Source organism: Aquarana catesbeiana, linkage group LG08 (assembly GCF_042186555.1).
Source record: "Aquarana catesbeiana isolate 2022-GZ linkage group LG08, ASM4218655v1, whole genome shotgun sequence".
Classification (NCBI taxonomy): domain Eukaryota; kingdom Metazoa; phylum Chordata; class Amphibia; order Anura; family Ranidae; genus Aquarana; species Aquarana catesbeiana.
This window is the reverse complement of record NC_133331.1, coordinates 153,980,535-153,998,911: the sequence shown is the minus strand read 5'-3', so window position 1 is coordinate 153,998,911 and position 18,377 is coordinate 153,980,535. Positions and strand designations below refer to the sequence as shown.

At 41.6% G+C, this 18,377-nt stretch overlaps 1 protein-coding gene across 1 annotated transcript in view; it reads right to left on the bottom strand.

Annotated features, from left to right (window-relative positions):
* Positions 1–18,377, bottom strand: part of ADAMTS14 (ADAM metallopeptidase with thrombospondin type 1 motif 14) — a 351,673-nt gene that overhangs the window by 29,100 nt on the left and 304,196 nt on the right. Inside the window, exons 18-20 of the mRNA XM_073596577.1 lie at positions 10,183–10,315; positions 4,942–5,149; positions 3,283–3,412 (exon numbers count right to left, since the gene is read on the bottom strand). Of these exons, the coding sequence (XP_073452678.1) occupies positions 3,283–3,412; positions 4,942–5,149; positions 10,183–10,315 (471 nt within the window). The remainder of the gene's footprint in view (positions 1–3,282; positions 3,413–4,941; positions 5,150–10,182; positions 10,316–18,377) is intronic.

Here is an 18,377-nt window from a genome sequence, read left to right as displayed (position 1 = left end):
ATGAAATTTAAAGGAATATTACACTTTTATTGTTTCACTTTAAGCATTATTAAAATCACTGCTCCTGAAAAAACTACAGTTTTTAAAACTTTTTTTTGCATTGATACATGTCCCCTGGGGCAGGACCCAGGTCCCCAAACACTTTTTATGACAATACCATGCATATAAGCACTTTTGATTTCTCCTATAGACTTTTAAAGGGTGTTCCGCGGCTTTCCGTGAACACCCCAGATTGTTCACTGTTCAGCGAACTGGCAAACAGCTGATGTTCAAGTCGAACATGAGTTTGACTCGAACTCGAAGCTCATCCCTAAAGGGGAGGCTCTCTGGGGACCCCGATGTAAGGAGAGGCTCTCTGGGGACCCTGATGTAAGGAAGGCTCTCTGGAGGCCCTGATATAAGGAAGGCTCTCTGGGGGCCCTGCAGTAGTGCCTGAATTAATTAATTAAATCACCTCAATCACCTTCCACTAAACTATCTTTTTTTTAGTAGATTTATTTAAAATTTTGACCTAGGATATTTTAATTAATTATTTTCTGCACTACTCTGTTGGATAGATTCCAGCCAAAAAACTCTTTTGGGCCCTATTTGGCATCTTCTTATGTGCACTATCCAGTGACGGTTTTTCCCGAATTGACCTTGAGTCAAAGGCAAAAGATCTTCATATGGGTGAGCGATTGGTGATGGGCATGATAGTCGACAGCTTACTCTACCGTACCATTATTATCTCTTATTTTTTTTGTAGTGTATTCAAAGTCAATGTAATGTTTTTAACTCTGCTTTGTTCTATGCAATGTTACATCTAATTGTCTTCAAAACATCCCCTGATGAGCCCAGAGTGGCAAAACATGTTGGGACAATCACTCCAATGCTATTGCTGAGTGATTCATTTTTTTTATTTGTTTTGATTTCTAGTTGTTTCTATGTACATGTGCACATAAATTATAGCTAAAAACTTTTTAACTATGTCCTGTATGTATTAATAAAAACTCTGTTATTTTATATATATTGTGGAGTGTTGAAATTACTTCTTCCTTGCCGGCACTCTTAAAAATTCCACCAAAAATTTTCCCTTGTTTACATATATTTACAGGGATGTTGGTGCCATTTCTTCGTCATTGTCACCTATCCATATCGCTACTTCCTAATGTATATTATATACATGTGTATACCCGCCCAAGCTTATGACTTTCTTTACTTCGCTGCTATGGGCTGTAGCCCAAGATCTTTTGTAGACCTAGGAATGCCCCTGGTGGGGGCCCTTCATGGTTTCTTGCACCGGGGCCCTGAAGATTCCAGTTACACCTCTGAATATCACCTTAAAGATATATACTTTGATTGTTTGGTCTCAGTTCCCTTGTGTAGCTACATGTCTGGTCTACTTAGCTGCTTCTTCCTGACATCCCCGATCTGCAATCTAGTGATCAGGAACAGTGATCTCTCTCTACTCCCTGTCAGTCCCCTCCCCCCACAGTTAGAAACACCTCCCTAGGACATACCTAACCCTTTGATCGCCCCCTAGTGTTCACCCCTTCCCTGTCAGTGACATTTATACAATAATCAGTGACTATTTTTAGCTCTGATCGCTGTATAAATGTCACTGGTCCCAAAAAAGTGTCAAAAGTGTCTGATCTGTCCGCCACAATATCACAGTCCTGCTAAAAAATAAATAAATAATAAAAATGCCATAAATATATCCACTTTAAGACCCCTTTTACACTGGGGCAGTGCAGGTTAAAAAGGGGTTAAAAGCACCCGCTTAGCGCTGCTTTCAAAGAGCTTTCAAGGCGCTTTGAAAGTGGCGCACATTTATTTCAATGGGCAGGGGCGGTGGAGGAGCCCAAAGATGCTGCTTGCAGGACTTTTTTTCCTGTTCTGCAAGCGCACCGCTTGCTTTCACACTGGGGCTGCAGAAGAGCCAGTTTACAGGGGCTTTACAGGCGCTATTTTTAGCGCAAAAACGCCTGTAAAGAGCCTCAGTGTGAAAGGGGTCTTACAATTCATCCTAGAGCCCACTCCAGCCAAATTCTTCAGTGGGGAAGGTTTGAATCCTCTGTCAGGCTTCTATTGTTGTATTTGTCCTTACTGGGAAGATCCCCCATCACTTCCCACCCTAGAAAAAAATATATCCAATAGGAACACACACAAAAACAAGAACAATTTTTATGTAGAGAGGAAAGGGTTAGATCTTTTTACAATGTTTTCTGGGCCTTCCTGTATAGGTGACAGCTGCATCAAGTCAGATACCAGTAATAAAAACTTTTAAAAATAATAATAAAAAAAAATAATAAGTCGCCCCCACACCATTTGTTAGAAAAGTCTAATCTAAATCTGCTATTTCATCTAACACTACCCACTCCCTAGACTGGCAATGCTGCTGTCCAAAGGTGTCTCTTAGTTGCTCCTCCATCCAGAGACACCCCAAGACAGGAAGAGTGTTGCTGGCTAGGTCATCAGTTAAAAATAAAGAAAAAAAGAAAACTAATGCAGCCAACACATTTAGGGATTGCTAAACTGCAACATATTACATTTTTAGTTTAATTCTGCTTTACGTTTTGTGATAATGGTTTGTCTTTTAGACAAATTGGTATAATACTACCAGTAATGGTAATCCTGGTTCTCTCACTGCAGATCTACATTCTGTGTTATGGCCCGTACACACGATCCGAATATCGGACGAAAACGGTTGTCCGAGGAAGAATCGTACGATTTTTGGATCGTGTGTACACTACTTTCAACATCCGATCACGACAGTTCATCTGATATTATTCGATCGCACATGCACAAAAATTTTCCTCGTACGATTCCAGATCGTACGATTTTCGTTTAGTCAGTATAGTTGTTTTCCAAAAATACAATACAAATACATTACAACACATGACATCACTTCCGTTTTTTTTTCTGTCGTACGAGAATTTTCGTGACTTTATCTACCTATTCAATTTCTACTTGCGACTATTAAGCAAAAACGGACGTGCGATCTGTCGTACGATATTCGGATAGTGTGTACAGGCCATTAGGCTTCCCATCAACTAAACACACACAAACTGTTGCCAGCCAATCATCCAGCTTTATTACATCATTGCTTCTGTAATATATTTACCATGTGTATGTTCAAGTTGTTGACCAACTCAAGCTGTTTCAGATTTCATGTCGGTTTCAAAAATTTACTATCTTTCCAAAAACAGGATTCATTTCAGGATACCACAATCAACATCATGTATCCTACTAGGACAAAACAAAGTTAAAGCCAAGCATCAAATATACACATCATTACCATACCTGGGCAAGAGGCCATCTTGCAGACCTGGATCGTTTCGGGCTTGTCACCATCACATTGACCAATAACATTATCACTTCCTTTGCATACTACTTGGCGCTGTTGAATGCCTTCACCGCAGCTTGATGAGCACTGTGAAAATCAATGAGATGACATCAATCAAGAGGCACAGCCTGTACAAATGTAGAGATTCCCTCCCATGAATGCAGGATCTGAGAGTCTTCCAAATCGCTGGTTTCTTACAAACAGATAACAGATGCACCACAACCTCCCCTGAGTCTCATAAATAAATACAAAAAACTCAATATAAATGAAAAAAGTATGTTTGTGTAGTCGATGCAGTATATATAACACATGCACACAATAAATGGAAGAAACATTTCAACTAAAGATTTACTTTTTTGTGTAACGTGTAGCATAAGGGCTTGTTCACACATTTGAACAATTTGTTGATTAAGAAGAACAAAGTAATGCTCATTAACATGCCCATGGTATTTATAATGTGTTCTTGATGCACTTTTGTTGTGTTGAAAAGCAACAAGAATTCTTGTTAAACGCCCATAAGAAAGTGTTGTTTTTCTAGTGGGAAGTGCTTAAAGGGGAAGTGGTGTAGAGGAAATGACCTGCTTTGAAGTATGTTTAGTTTGTGGTATAATAGCAGACATTTTTGTGAATTTGCTGAGAAATGGATTTGTATACTTTGATCTCTTTGACACTTGGCTTTGTTCTGCTCAAGATGATCAGAAAGAATGGCCCAGCAGAAAAAAGGAGTTGCAGTGGTATTGGGTACATCCCATAGTCTCTCAGTGAATTTCCAAGGGTCATTTCCATACTATTTACTATGATTTTTTGCTGATCTGTCCTAGTTCTCTATCATTTCCAAATTCAATCTAGGATACGGAAATCTCCACTACCTCTCCCCAGTGCCCAGCTAACACTTAATAAATGCTTTACTAACACACATACATTTAAAATAAGTCAGTATATGATTGCCATTTCTGCTGCCTCTCCTGGGTTCTCCACAGCTTTTACTTTTTAATCTTATTGAACTCTTTCCTTATTACTCTATTAATTTTATATTGAGTCAAGGTCAGCAAGAGCTGCAGAGGACCATGGACATCGACACATCATCTCTGCGTAAAATACAGGAGGCAAGAAGCCCAACATTGGTGTATATTGTACAGGCTAATCTTTTATAAAAAGAAAAAAAAAAAGATGTAGTATCCATGAATCTTTTTTTCATAGGCGAAGATTATAATATATTTAAAGCACAACTCCACATTTTTTTAAACTTATCCACCCCCACCCCATTATTACCACCCACTATTACAATGTTTAAAGGATCTATTTATTAATTCCATACAAATCCTGCAGTTTCATGCAGTATGCAGTATGATGATGTACACCCTTGGATGTGTCCATGACCACCTGGGATCACAGGAAGTGGGGATGTAGGACACGATGTGTCAGTCAACCTGTAAAGGGACCAGCAGTAGATCATAGCGTGATGAGTGAGTTGCCTGAGGGAAAAATAATACAGCTTTTCTTCTTGGTGATTCCTTACATAAAAAGGGCTCTACAATGATTGACTGAGTGCTCTCTCTATCTTGTGTTACAAGGATGTTTGTCATAGAGCTTTTTCCTCATTGTGCATGACTAACCTGTGACCAGGCTCCTGTCCTCCACTGCGCAGGGCAAGGTATTCGGTTACATGGTCTTCTTGGTTCTGGGCGCTCAGCAGTGCAGTATTTTGTATGGACTGTCCTGTTTGTGCCATTTTCCAAGTGTTGAATACACTGAACCAGTCTGGTCTGGACACCCAGTTTACCACAAGTCTTACTGCAAGGGCCCCATTCCTCCACCACCCATCTGCAAACATAGTTCATAAATTTTTCATTACATAAACACAATCTTTAACATTTATTGAGAAAATAAACAGCATTATATAATGCAAATGTATTTTAAAGCAATTACATTTGTTAGAGGTGTTTAATGAACATAATGACAATAAGAAAAAAAAAAGAATTGCAAGGTATCCATATTCTTTGAGAAATGAGACTTAAGCTAAATGGCCTTGTAAAAGGGTCTTGAGAAGGGAAAATAGCGTTTGCATGGCATGTTGTTCTGCTTGTTTGTTTTGAGTAAAAATAATACATTTTTCCAATAAAAGGGTCTGTACATCTAAAACTGCTACTCTCAATTATTGGTATAAATGAAACTTCTACTGGCTGTGTACACCTCTGAGAGATATCTCCTCAAAGTGACACTAAAATGTGGTTAAAAACATACTCTATTCAAATATGTATTCTTAACTTAAAAAATACATTCTTTTGTTCTCAGCCACCTTCAGATTATTAATATTATTTTTTGCTCGCTTCCAATATGGACTAGGGACTGTGGACTTTGGGATTTGTAGAGCAGGTACATGACCACAACTAACATGCACTGCTTGTTCCAAATGTAGCGCCCTCCTAGGTAGGTGCTAGAGTGAGTGTACATAGTTTTTTTGTTTCTCTGCTTAATAAGGGGACAGCTAGGCAAATGTGATGTCTGCTTAGTGCGCTCTGGTGCTGCTCGTGTTGTCTTTAGAAGTTTCACACTGGTCTAGTAGCTATAGAATGTACTGGACAGTGGGTGGAAACCATGCAGATGAGAGCATAAATGTCCATACAGCCCTGGCCAATAAGAAGGGGATGTGCCCCAATGCATGCTGGATGACTGTATTTATATTTGATGAGCACATAGGCTCAGGGTCTTCTTCTGGAGAGAGAGGTCCAGGTGGGGAGGGGCTGTTGCCCCTCTTCAATGCAGATTGCCATGCGGCCTCAGGTGGGTGACCTGTGGGCCTGAAACGTTGAAGTTGCAACCCATGGTTCTGCTGAGAGCTGAATGAGGGAGGATGTCCACAGATTCTGTCTGGTACTACTGAGGAGGGCTGTCGCTGCTGCTTCAGGAACCTTGTGAGTACGGACCCCCACAGGGGATCCCTGGGACTTGTGCTGTTAGAACCGCCACTGGGTGCTAGAAGTCAGCTGCTGGTTGTAAGCTAAAGGGGACACTGGCTAGTGACTTGAAGAGGCAAAGTTTACAGAGTTCCTTCTGCTACAAAGGGACTTGTTTATTCTGTACAGCTGCTGTATGGTCCTATGGATAATCTGCTACACAGTTCCATTAAGAAGTTGTCCTCACTTGTGAAGAGTTAATTTAGAGTATCCTACTAATTCCCTTCTCCTATCCAAGTTCTCCAAAACAAAACAAATCCCCTAGGCTGGTCATTGGAGATAACAAGCGAAAGTGTGTGCACCTGTCTGTGTCAAAATACCTTGTGTTTGGCTGTGGATGAATCAGTGGGAGACTGGGGCACAAATATCCAAGCTGTTCCTGTGGGGGGAGCGATACACCAACAAACAGAAGTGATGAGGAAAGGGAGAGGTTCGGGGCTCATGGAGGATGTTAAAACACAGAAAAACGCAGTAAGAAATAATTTTATGAAAAATAGATTACAGGGCCATTAAAGCTAACTAAACCCTCAAATACTTTACAGTCAAGGAAGCTGCTATCTTTGCTCCTGTTTGGTCTGCTGTTGCTATGGCACTGCATATGTGATCAGTTATGAAACCAGCCATTTGATGTGACCCTTATCATTCACAGCATGCCTTGAATTTACCAGTATGGATTGATTTTTTTCGGAGAATAAGGATAGTGTTTGTGTCACTTTAAATTGTAAAACATCAAAAAAGTAATTATTTGAACTTATACAGACAACTGCAATGACGGACAACAGTATCACTGGTTGCACTGTGTGTAGACACAAGTCCAACCTATGTGTGTCATTATATGTCAGTATTACGGTACATTATATATCTCTGTATGTTGTGGTCGTTCAGGTGCTTATCTAATAGTTTCTTGAAACTACCGATGCTACCCACTGAAACCACTGCCTGTGGAAGGGAATTCCACATCCTTGCCGCTCTTACAGTAAAGAACCCTCTACGCAGTTTAAGCTTAAACCTCTTTTCTTCTAATTTTAATGAGTGGCCACGTGTCTTATTAAACTCCCTTCCACTGAAAAGTTTTATTCCTATTGTGTGGTTATCAGTACGGTATTTGTAAATTGAAATCATATCCCCTCTCAAGCGTCTCTTCTCCAGAGAGAATAACTTCAGTGCTCATAACCTTTCTTCATAACTAATACCCTCCAGTCCCTTTATTAGTTTTGTTGCCCTTCTCTGTACTCGCTCCATTTCCAGCACATCCTTCCTGAGGACTGGTGCCCAGAACTGGACAGCATACTCTTGGTGTGGCTGGACCAGAGTCTTGTAGAGTGGGAGAATTACCGCTTTATCTTTAATTTTCTTTTTAATGCATGCCAATATTCTGTTTGCTTTGTTAGCAGCAGCTTGGCATTGCATGCCATTGCTGAGCCTGTCTTCTACTAGTACCCCCAGGTCCTTTTCTATCCTAGATTCCCCCAGTGGTTCTCCCCCCAGTGTATAGATTGCATTCATATTTTTGCCACCCAAATGCATTATTTTACATTTTTCCACATTAAACTTCATTTGCCATGAGGTATGTCTTTCTGTTTGGGTTCATCTCAAGGGATTGTGCCTACTGAACATTACTTTCACACGTATCCTCATTCCCATAATGGAGGAAAAATTAAAAAAAAATCAGAGGAAGTCTTTTGTATTGTTTATCTTGATAGCCTACTGTCTATATGACCCTAAATGCGATTGTAGTTTTCTGGAGCTTGGTGTCATCCAACTTTTATTAGAGTCACAGATACATATTAAATGAGTGAGGGTCATTGTGTTTTATGAAACCTTCTTTGGTTTTTAATGTGTGTGTTTTTGTACATCAAACTATTTTGTGGAAACTCAAATGAAACTTTAGGTTAATTTCTTAGCATAAAAATTTTCTTTATAGATATACTGTATTTACAGAACATTTTTTTTACAAACTTAATTTTCAGCTGCCAAAATATGGAGATTTTGGGTGAAGTCAAGCAGGCAAAAAACAATTGTTTATTAGTAATGATTTTGCTGCCACAGCTAGACAAGGCAAGGTATGGTGGAAAAAACAAGAAATACAATATACACAAAAAATAAGTAAGCAGTGTCTATATAACAGTGAGTTTTTATACTGTGTTGCTCTGTAACTTGCATAGTTATTCTAAGAGCTAAGGCCCTATGTTTCAAATCAATGCATGAGTTAAGCAAGGTATACACACACTAGTTTTTTTTTTCCCACCCATTCCCACCAGAATACATAGATCAGTACAGCAGCTATTGGTTGCAAGTGCTGATTGAATGCTTGACTGTTCATCAGATGACCGACTTCTGTTGAATAGACGGTAGTACACATGTACCGAAAGTTGCCCACTTTCTGCTGTACCGTCCAATTTTCTGTAAGTTTATGCCTGGCTTTACGGCCAGATGCATCAATGGGGGTTATTTACGAGTGCACTTGAAATTCCACTGAAAGTGCACTTGGAAATGCAGTCGCTGTAGATCTGAGGGGGACATGCAAGGAAAATAAAAAACAGCATTTTAGCTTGCACATGGTTGGATGATAAAATCAGCAGTGCTTTCCCTATTTCAGATCTACCCCTCAGATTTACAGCCACTGCACTTCCAAGTGCACTTTCAGTGCAATTTCAAGTGCACTTTGCACTCGTAGTTTGCACTTGTAGTGCAAAGTGGATTTGCCTCTTGGAAATAACCCCTAATGTGTTCTTAAGAAAAAAAACGTTATTATCCCACAGCAACGAATCAGACTAAAACCTGCAGGGCAGGTTAGAATCGGACTAGATAAACAACAGCAATTCTATTTCTAAGTTTTAGCTGAGGAAAACAATAAAATAAAAGGCCCCCGCATTAAAGCGGAGTCGCTCCCCCCCCCCCGCAGCAAAAAATTAAAAGTTAGCGGCTACACATACTGTAGCTGCTGACTTTTAATATGAGAACACTTACCTGTCCTGGAATCCAGCGATGTCAGCACCCCAGACAATGTTTTCCATCGACTCTCAGGTGCTACCGCCGCCATTCGTGGTAAGGGAAACCGGTAGTGAAGCCTTTTGGCTTCACAGCCGGTTCCCTAATGCGCATGCGTGAAGTGCGCATGTGTGAAGTGCACTGCGCTTTCCGAATGGCCCGGCGGCAGGGGAAGGAGGAGGGGGGCCGAACTTCCGAGTGATCTCACTGTGGCAAGATCTCTAATAAGTGGGGACAGGAACCTGTCAAAGACAGGTACCTGCTCCCCCCTCCCCCCGAAAGGCACCAAATGTGGCACTGGAGGGGGGGAGGAAGCAGATAAGTGGAGCTTCCACTTTTGGGTGGAACTCCACTTTAAGTTGTGTAAGATGCTTCACACAAACGTGGAAAACGAAGGCCTCTTGAGCCCCTCGGGAAAGAGAGCCCTGACTGATGGGGGCATGGCCAGGGAGGAGTTAAAGTAAATTTGGCTATCTCAGGATTGGCACAAGAGGGGACAAAGGGTTGGGCCTGAGCTCAGGAGTTCGTCATCCCAGGGGATTATGGTCCTTTTCGAACGGAAGCATGGAAGAGCATGGAACGGCCGGTCCGGCACTCATGGTAAGGACAGGCCCCTCCTTCATCTCCCTTTTACTTTTGGATTTTTGAGTGCTCACAGTGCAACTGTGACTGGCACGGTTTAAATATCTATTGTATGTTTGAGTTAAAATAAAGCTGTGGCCTTGCCCTTTCCAACGTTAATGGTTGTATGTGGTTTTTTATTGGATGGGAAGAAGGGGTAAGGTATGTTAAGTGGTCATGTAAGTCGGATGGGACCTGGGCTTATTGCACCTCAGCAGTCAAGACCTTTTGCCAACTGAGAATAGAAAAACTTGATAGATCAATTTCATGTTACTAACTTGGTCATACCCTGGCTGAGAGCATTCATGCAAATTACATCTTTTCCGTATTGGTTTTGGCTTTTTGTTGTTATCACACAGGTTACGTTGAACCATCCTGTTGTCACTTTTTCTCCGGCACCCATACTTAGTGTACTGAATACCTGCAAAGCAAAAAAAATATTTGCACTGAATAAAACAAATTACAAAGCTATATTTTCATTACTTACTACATCACTTACTTTTTATGACTAATAGAAACAAATAGGGTTTGTAAAAAATAAATGCTATTTTTCAATTTGAACAAGCAATGCTTAATTTATATCTGAAGCATCATTATTAGGTAGCATTTTAAATTATTTAAAAGGTGAAACTTTTTTTTCTATATGTCCTGGTGACCACTGTCACTAAGGCAGAAAGTAATAGGAATATCCAAAATTTGTTACCATAACAGAAATCAAGAGGGAATCTTATGCCATGTACACACGGGCGGACTTTTCGACCAGACTGGTCAGACGGAACAAAACCGTCGGACAATCCGACCATGTGTGGGCTTCATCGGACCTGCAGCGGACTTTTTCGGTCGAAAATCAGACGGACTTTAGATTTGGAACATCTTTCAAATCTTTCCGCCGGAACTCCGCCGGACCCAGTTCCTATCGAGAAATCCGCTCGTCTGTATGCTAGTCCGACGGATGAAAACAGTAGATTTTAGTCTGATCGTATGTCATCGCGTACGAATCCATCGGACTTTGGTGTGGTCGTGTGTAGCCAAGTCCGTTCCTTCGAAAGTCCGTAGGAAGTCCGTCGGAAAGGTGCCAAGAAGTCCGCCCGTGTGTACACGGCATTACAATTGAAGCACTGGGTTTCAGTGACAACTGTCTAAAGATTGGCCTCTCTTTTGGGGATTTCCTCTCACTTTCTGTTGCATCTCTAGGACAGGAAAATCTTTCTAATGCACAAACCAGCGGAATTTCCGTCTGAAAAATCTTGGATGGTTTTTCCGACGGAATTCCGCTCAAGCTTGCCTTGCATACACACGGTCACACAAAAGTTCTCTGAACTTTCGACCGTCAAGAACGCTGTGACGTACAAAACTACATCGAGCCGAGAAAATGAAGTTAAATCCTTCCGAGCATGCGTCGAATTGTTTCCGAGCATGCGTGATTTTTTGCGCGTCCGAATTGCATACAGATGAACGCATTTTTGGATAGGAACTTTTTCCGACCGAAAAATAGAGAACCTGCTCTGAATCTTTTGCTGGCTGGAATTCTGCCAGTAAAAGTCCGATGGAGCATACACACGGTCGGAATTTCTGACCAAAAGCTCATATCCGACTCTTGCTGGCGGAATTTCTGATTGTGTGTACGGGGCTAAACAGAAAAGATACAGCAAAAAACAAACTAATAGGAGTTTTAACCATTCCAGAATCTAAAACTAAAAAGAAGAATTTTGCCTATGCATACATTTTAAGTCTTAACAAGGTTTTAATAAGGCTTGGAAAACACAACAGCGACAGCATAACAATGTGACTGTGTTGGAGTTACATAGCCATGTGAAAGAACACCAAGTGGATTTCACAAACATAGAGGATATTTTCACAAGGCCAAATATTAATTTAACATGGGCATCTAAACAGAAGCATATAAGCTCTAGTGCTATTACAATATAAGCTAATTGCTATTACAATTTAGAACACAGTTAACCAAGGATAGCTGTGTGAGTATGGCAGACATGGTGTTATGGCGTTACATTGTCCCCTCCCCATATATCCTAGGCCTTGCAGGTATAACACCATACAGTTGTGTACAACACGGCACTTTCTGTATGATGTTGATGCATTGTGTGACCTGTTTTAAAAACCAAGAAATAAACAAGCATAATGGCCAATAAATTAATGGCATTCTTGTGTATATCTATTAAAGCCTTGCAGCATAATACCGCACAAATTATAACAACCCTAGTTGGAAGGATAGTTTTTCTTACCCATAAATATTTCAGCCAAGCATCTCAAACAGAAAGTAATCAGTATGGGGTCACTTAAACTTGTTTTATCCTAGCAAAGTAAATTGATAGTAATGCCGCGTACACATGAGCGGACTTTTCGACCGGACTGGTCCGACGGTCTATCCGATGGACTTTCAGTGGACTTCCGACGGACTTTCCTAACGAACAGACTTGCCTACACACGACCACACCAAAGTCCGACAGATTCGTACGTGACGACGTACGACCGGACTAAAATAAGGAAGTTGATAGCCAGTAGCCAATAGCTGCCCTAGTGTCGGTTTTAGTCCACCGGACTAGCATACAGACAAGCGGATTTTTCAACCTGACTCGAGTCCGTCGGAAAGATTTGAAACATGTTTTATTTCTAGGTCCGTCAGACTTTTGGGGAAAAAAATTCCGCTGGTGCCCACACATGATCGAATTGTCCGACGGAGTCCGGTCCGCGGCATCTGAGACCACATGCCAAGTTTTCACTTTATGTTATTTCTGTTATAAATGGAAGAACAGATACAGCCAAAAGTCAGTTGCAAACATAGGTGTGCGCAGCCTACTGCATTAGAGTGTGCACCCCAAAGCTCAAATACACATGAACGCCACCTGCTGTCACAGGGAGGAGGCTCTGATGGTGGAAAACAGTTGATTGGGAGCCTATTACCCTAAATCCTAAGTATAGGTGTAATATGTTCCTACAGTTAAACCTAGCCTTTAATATAATGGGGGCATTTACACTGGCCACCGGCACCCCAACCGCCCACCTGGTGCCACCCCTGGATAAGGCTAATGCACATGGGGTGATTAGGGTGTGCCCAGGCACACCTGGCACACCCTGTGCGCACGCCTATGGTTGCAAAAAAGCACCACAGTACTGAACTCTGACTTTCTGAAATCCTGTAAGCAAAAATCATCAGGCCCTTTTTAGCTTTTTCTCTGTAGATTCCAATTTAACCAAAGAACAAACAGAAAGTAAAACATTCATCCACCTGTTGGATGCGGCACATATGTAGAAAATATTTTCTTTCACACAAAAGCTATGCATACCTTTTAGATCCCTTTAGAATGAGTAATTCATTAGCAGACACTTTCATAATTTTTGTCTTCTAGCTGGTTTTATTTTCAGTTTTGTATTAAAGTGAATATTACATCAACATTTCACATTCATGATATGTGTCTGTATGAAATGTAACCGTTTGAAAAAGTTTATTGTTCTCTTTGAATTAAAAATAAATATATGTGGTGCTTTCTCAGTGAAAATAATAATGCTAATATATTAAACCAACAAGTGTAATAATAAACAAAAAACTAATTCATTAATGGCAAATAAAGTGCTATGTGCAAACTAATCATCCTAATCAAGAAATCGATGTAAATCCTTCAAGTTCAAATACATTAATATAATCAAATAATACTAGTGCAATAATAATATTCAATACTAGATATGTTATAGCTTAAAGGATCACTAAAGCTATTTTTTTTTTAAATAGCAAACATGTTATACTTACCTCCACTGTGCAGCTCGTTTTGCACAGAGTGGCCCCGAACCTGGTCTTTTGGGGTCCCTCGGCGGCTGTCCCACAAGGACTCAACACTTTCATGCGAGCTCCCTCGCATGGTGTTGATACAGCCGGCGGCCATAGCCGCTCACTGTATCACTCAGCCCCGCCCCCTGGCGCGGCGCGTCATTGGATGTGATTGACAGCAGCGTGAGCCAATGGCTGCGCTGCTTTCAATCCATCCACTCTAGCCAATCAACGGCCAGGCTGAGCGGCGAAGAGGATGTCGGGAGCGAGCGCGGGACTTTCGAGGGGTCAGGTAAGTAAATCGGGGGGGGGGCTAGGGGGGCGGTATTGTCGAATGTTTTTCACCTTAATGCATAGAATGCATTAAGGTGAAAAAACTTTTACCTTTACAAACCCTTTAAAGTGCAATAATAACTTGTGACAAAAGTTCATAAAGTGCTTGGTGCAATCAATCTTCAGTGCACAAAAACAGTTCATACAAAGTGTCAGCAATCAAAGTGCAGACCCATATATCAAATTCCTCATTAGTGCTTCACCATCTGTGTGTGCAGTGTGCCCCAGCCTCTCACCTCAAAGAAAGACCCCTACGGGTCTAGTCGTACCAATGATGAATCTCTAATATAAATCCACAGCAGTAGGCTCTCTCCTTGTAGTTCTCTATTAGATAGGGCAGCAATGTTCACAGATACAAGCAGGTATTTCCATTTAAAACATCGCTATCTCCTCCACCTCCTCTGCTTTTCACCACCAAGGCAGAAAGCCAGCGACCCTCCTTATTCAGGGAGGTCACAAAGCGCTTTGTTGGATCTGTGATCCACAGAAAAGATGGACATCTTTTCTATGGATCACAGATCCAACAAAGCGCTTTGTGACCTCCCTGAACGACTGGTATGACTAGACCCGTGGGGTCTTTGGTTGAGGTGAGAGACATGGGCACACTGCACACACAGATGGTGAAGTACTATCGAGGAATTCGACATATGGGTCTGCACTTTGATTGCTGACACTTTGTATGAACTATTTCTGCGCACTGAAGATTGATTGCACCAAGCACTTTATGGACCGTTGTCACAAGTTATTATTTCACTTTAAGATATAACATATTGAATATTATTATTGTACCAGTAGAATTTTTTGAGTATATTGATGTATTTGCACTTGAAGGATTTACATCCATTTCTTGATTGAGGATTATTTTGCACATAGCACTTTATTTGCCATTAATGAATTAGTTTTTTGTTTATTATTACACTTATTGATTTAATATATTAGCAATATTATTTTCACTGAGAAAGCGCCATTTCATTATCACTGTGTGGGAACATATTTTGTGTTGGCAGCTTCTCACTATTAATTAGGTATTGGTTTGCGCATTAATATATTCTTTTTATCATGTTCTCTCAGCCAGATTTTGCGGTTCCCTTGTGTCAACCAGCAGGTGGTATAAATAAAGCAGCTCTGGCAGCTCTTTCAGTTTTTTTTTCTCTAGATTTGCACGCAACCTTAGAAAAATAAAACTGGCTATAAGTCAGATTTTAAGAAAACATGCCGTTTGGACGACCCTTTTTCCCAGGGAAGCCGATCCCCATTGAGCTAACCCCCCACAGATGGTGGATTTATGCGGGCATCTTCCTGAACAGGTGGAAAGATGGAGGATGTGTTAAAAGCCCGGCTGCAGACCACTGCAACTCAGCAGGAAACCAACCGCCAGTTTGCGGAGGCCCTAGTGAACTAAAAGAAGGGATCTGCACGTGCTTTGCAAGTGGAACAGAAAATGGTGTGTGACAGCTATTACCTGCAGAAGATGACACTTGCAGATGATGTGGAAGCTTACCTAGCGACTTTTGAAAGAGTCGCTGTTCGAGAAGGATGGCAAAAAGATCAATTAGCAAGACTGCTGGCACCCTTTCTGATAGAAGAACCCCAAAAGGTCTATTATGACCTGGAATCAGATGCTGCCCAGGATTATGAGGTGCCAAAGGCTGAGATATTTGCACGCCTGGGCATCACCATTGTGATCCGAGCTCAATGAGTGCATCAGTGGTCATACAGTACTGACAAACCTCCCAAATTTTTGATTTAATACACCTCACCAAGTAGTGGCTGCATCCAGAGACTTTGTCAGGCTCTAAGAGCGTGCGGTCATCGACTGTTATTTATGTTCGCTCCCTGACACTTTGAAGAAGTGGTTCAGCCATGGGGACCCTAAGACAGCAAACCAGCTGGTGGACCTGGTGGAGAGATATTCTGCTGCTGAGGACTTGTCTGTGCCCCGCCCCAATGTCTCTAGGGGTGAAAAACCGCCTGGAGGATCCGTAAGACTGTTCCAGGGTTCAAGGGCATGGAAAAAAAATTACAAGATTACTGCCACAGATAATGAGGCTATGGCCTCAGTACCTGGAGACTGGCCAAATAGGTCAGAAAGGTCTCTGAGCCCGTTTACAGGACTGGGTACAGAACACAAAAAATGTTATCGTTGGCATGCGTTAGGTCATATTGCTGCTGTTTCCTAAATGATGAACCAATGCAATGTGATAATGCTTATTTGAAAAAACACGTCTCTTTTTGCACAGGTGGCATGTACTGCATCATGTCAGGGGCACATAGAAAAACAAATGTGTATAATTTCAGTTGATGGAAAGCCAGTCACTGCTCTGCTATATTCTGGTATTGTGACATTAGTCAAAGGTTATTTTGTAAATCCTGCAAAGTTACACCCTAGCACTATTGGGGTGATTTGTATACATGGTGAGACATGTGACTAACAGACTGCTGTGGTTAAGTTTGATACCCCTTGGGGCACTGTTACCCATTCAGTGTGGGTGGTACCTTCACCCCCCCCCCCCCCCCCCCCCGAATGAGGAAACACTGGAACACACTCCGGACCCTTTTGATTGCAAAATTGAAAGGGAAGCTGTTAGTGTGTGCAACGGAGTGGTAGATCCTTTTTTTTTTTCTGTAATGGCTGAGGAGCAGGAGGAGCTGGAATCCAGCCCCCCAGCTTGAGGTTAATGAACAAGAAATTATCTCTGACTCTAATAGTGAGAGTGGACAGAGTGTGGTGCCTGACTTAGAAATCATGAAAGATGATTTTTGTACGGAACAACTAAGAAACTCCACACTCAATAGAGCCAGAGAAAATGTTAAAATGATTGATGGTGAATCTGTTGAACCTAATGTAGGGGTGTCATTTCCCTACATGGCTCTTAAAAATAACTTGCTGTATCAAGTGGTAAAGCAAGGGGAGGAGGAGGTAGAGCAACTAGTGGTTCCCAAACCCTATCGTCGAATGGTATTAGATTTAGCCCATGGTCATGTAATGGGTGGACACCTGGTTATAGAGAAAACTAAGGTGAGACTAACCCAGAGATTCTTTTGGCCTGGGTTATATGCAGATGTCAAAGAATATCGTGAGTATTGCCCAGAGTGTCAGTATTCTGCATCATCACCCCATTTTCGCAATCCGCTGGTACCGTTACCAATGATTGAACTGCCTTTTGAAAGAATTGGCATGGATCTGGTGGGACCAGTAGTAAAGTCTGCCCGGGGCCATTAGCACATACTGGTAATACTGGACTGGACCTAAGACTATTGCCAAAGAGCTGGTCCAGGTATTTAGTCGAGTGGGTATTTCAAAAGAGATATTAATGGATCAAGGCACACCATTTATGTCCAGAGTCACTGAAGAATTGTGCAAGTTGTTCAAAATCTCCCATCTCCGTACCTCTGTCTACCACCCCCAAACTGATAGTCTTGTGAAGAGATTTAACAAGACACTCAAAAGCATGTTAAAAAAGGAGGTGGACAAAGATGGGAGAAATTGGAATTTTTGCTGCCGTACCTCATGTTTGCTATACGAGAGGTATCTCAGGCCTCTACAGGTTATTCTCAGTTTGAAATACTGTATGGTAAACATCCCAGGGGATTACTAGATGTCGCAAAAGAAAAGTAGGAGGGAGAGACCATGCCTTATAGAAGCATCATCAAGCTTATCTCACTGATGCATGATAGGATTGCCGCTGTCATGCCACTTGTACAGGAACATGTAGAGCAAGCCCAGGAGGCCCAGAGAAGGCTTTATAATCGGGTGCCAAGACCAGAACCTTCAACCCTGGTGATAGAGTGCTGGTACTAGTCCTCACAGTTGAGAGTAAATTCCTAGCAAAGTGGCAAGGTCCCTTTGAAATTATGGAAAGAGTAGGGGAAGTAAACTTTAAAGTTTACCAGCCAGGGAAAAGGAAACCAGAGCAAATTTATCACGTTAATCTGTTGAAACCTTGGAAGGATAGAGAGACTTTGCTGGCAGTGCCAACCCCCCAAAAAGATATGGCTCTTGTGATAACTATGGTACCCATAACTGAAACCTTGTCAGTGGCCCAACAGAAGGACGTTAAAGTGAGTAAAAATAGAGACTTTTTCTCTCACCTACCCAGACAGACCAGTTCTATACAGCATGACATAATTACGGAACCAGGTGTCTGCGTAAATGTAAAGCTTTGGGTAAATACCCAAAGCTAGGCGAGAAGCAGTTGCAAATGAAATAAAGAACATGTTAGAGTTGGACATGATAGAGGAGTCCCACAGTGACTGGTCAAGTCCCATAGTATTGGTCCCAAAACCAAAGGGCACTATAAGGTTTTGTAATGATTTCAGGAAGTTGAACCCAATGACTTGGGTCGACAAGCTTGTTGACAGATTG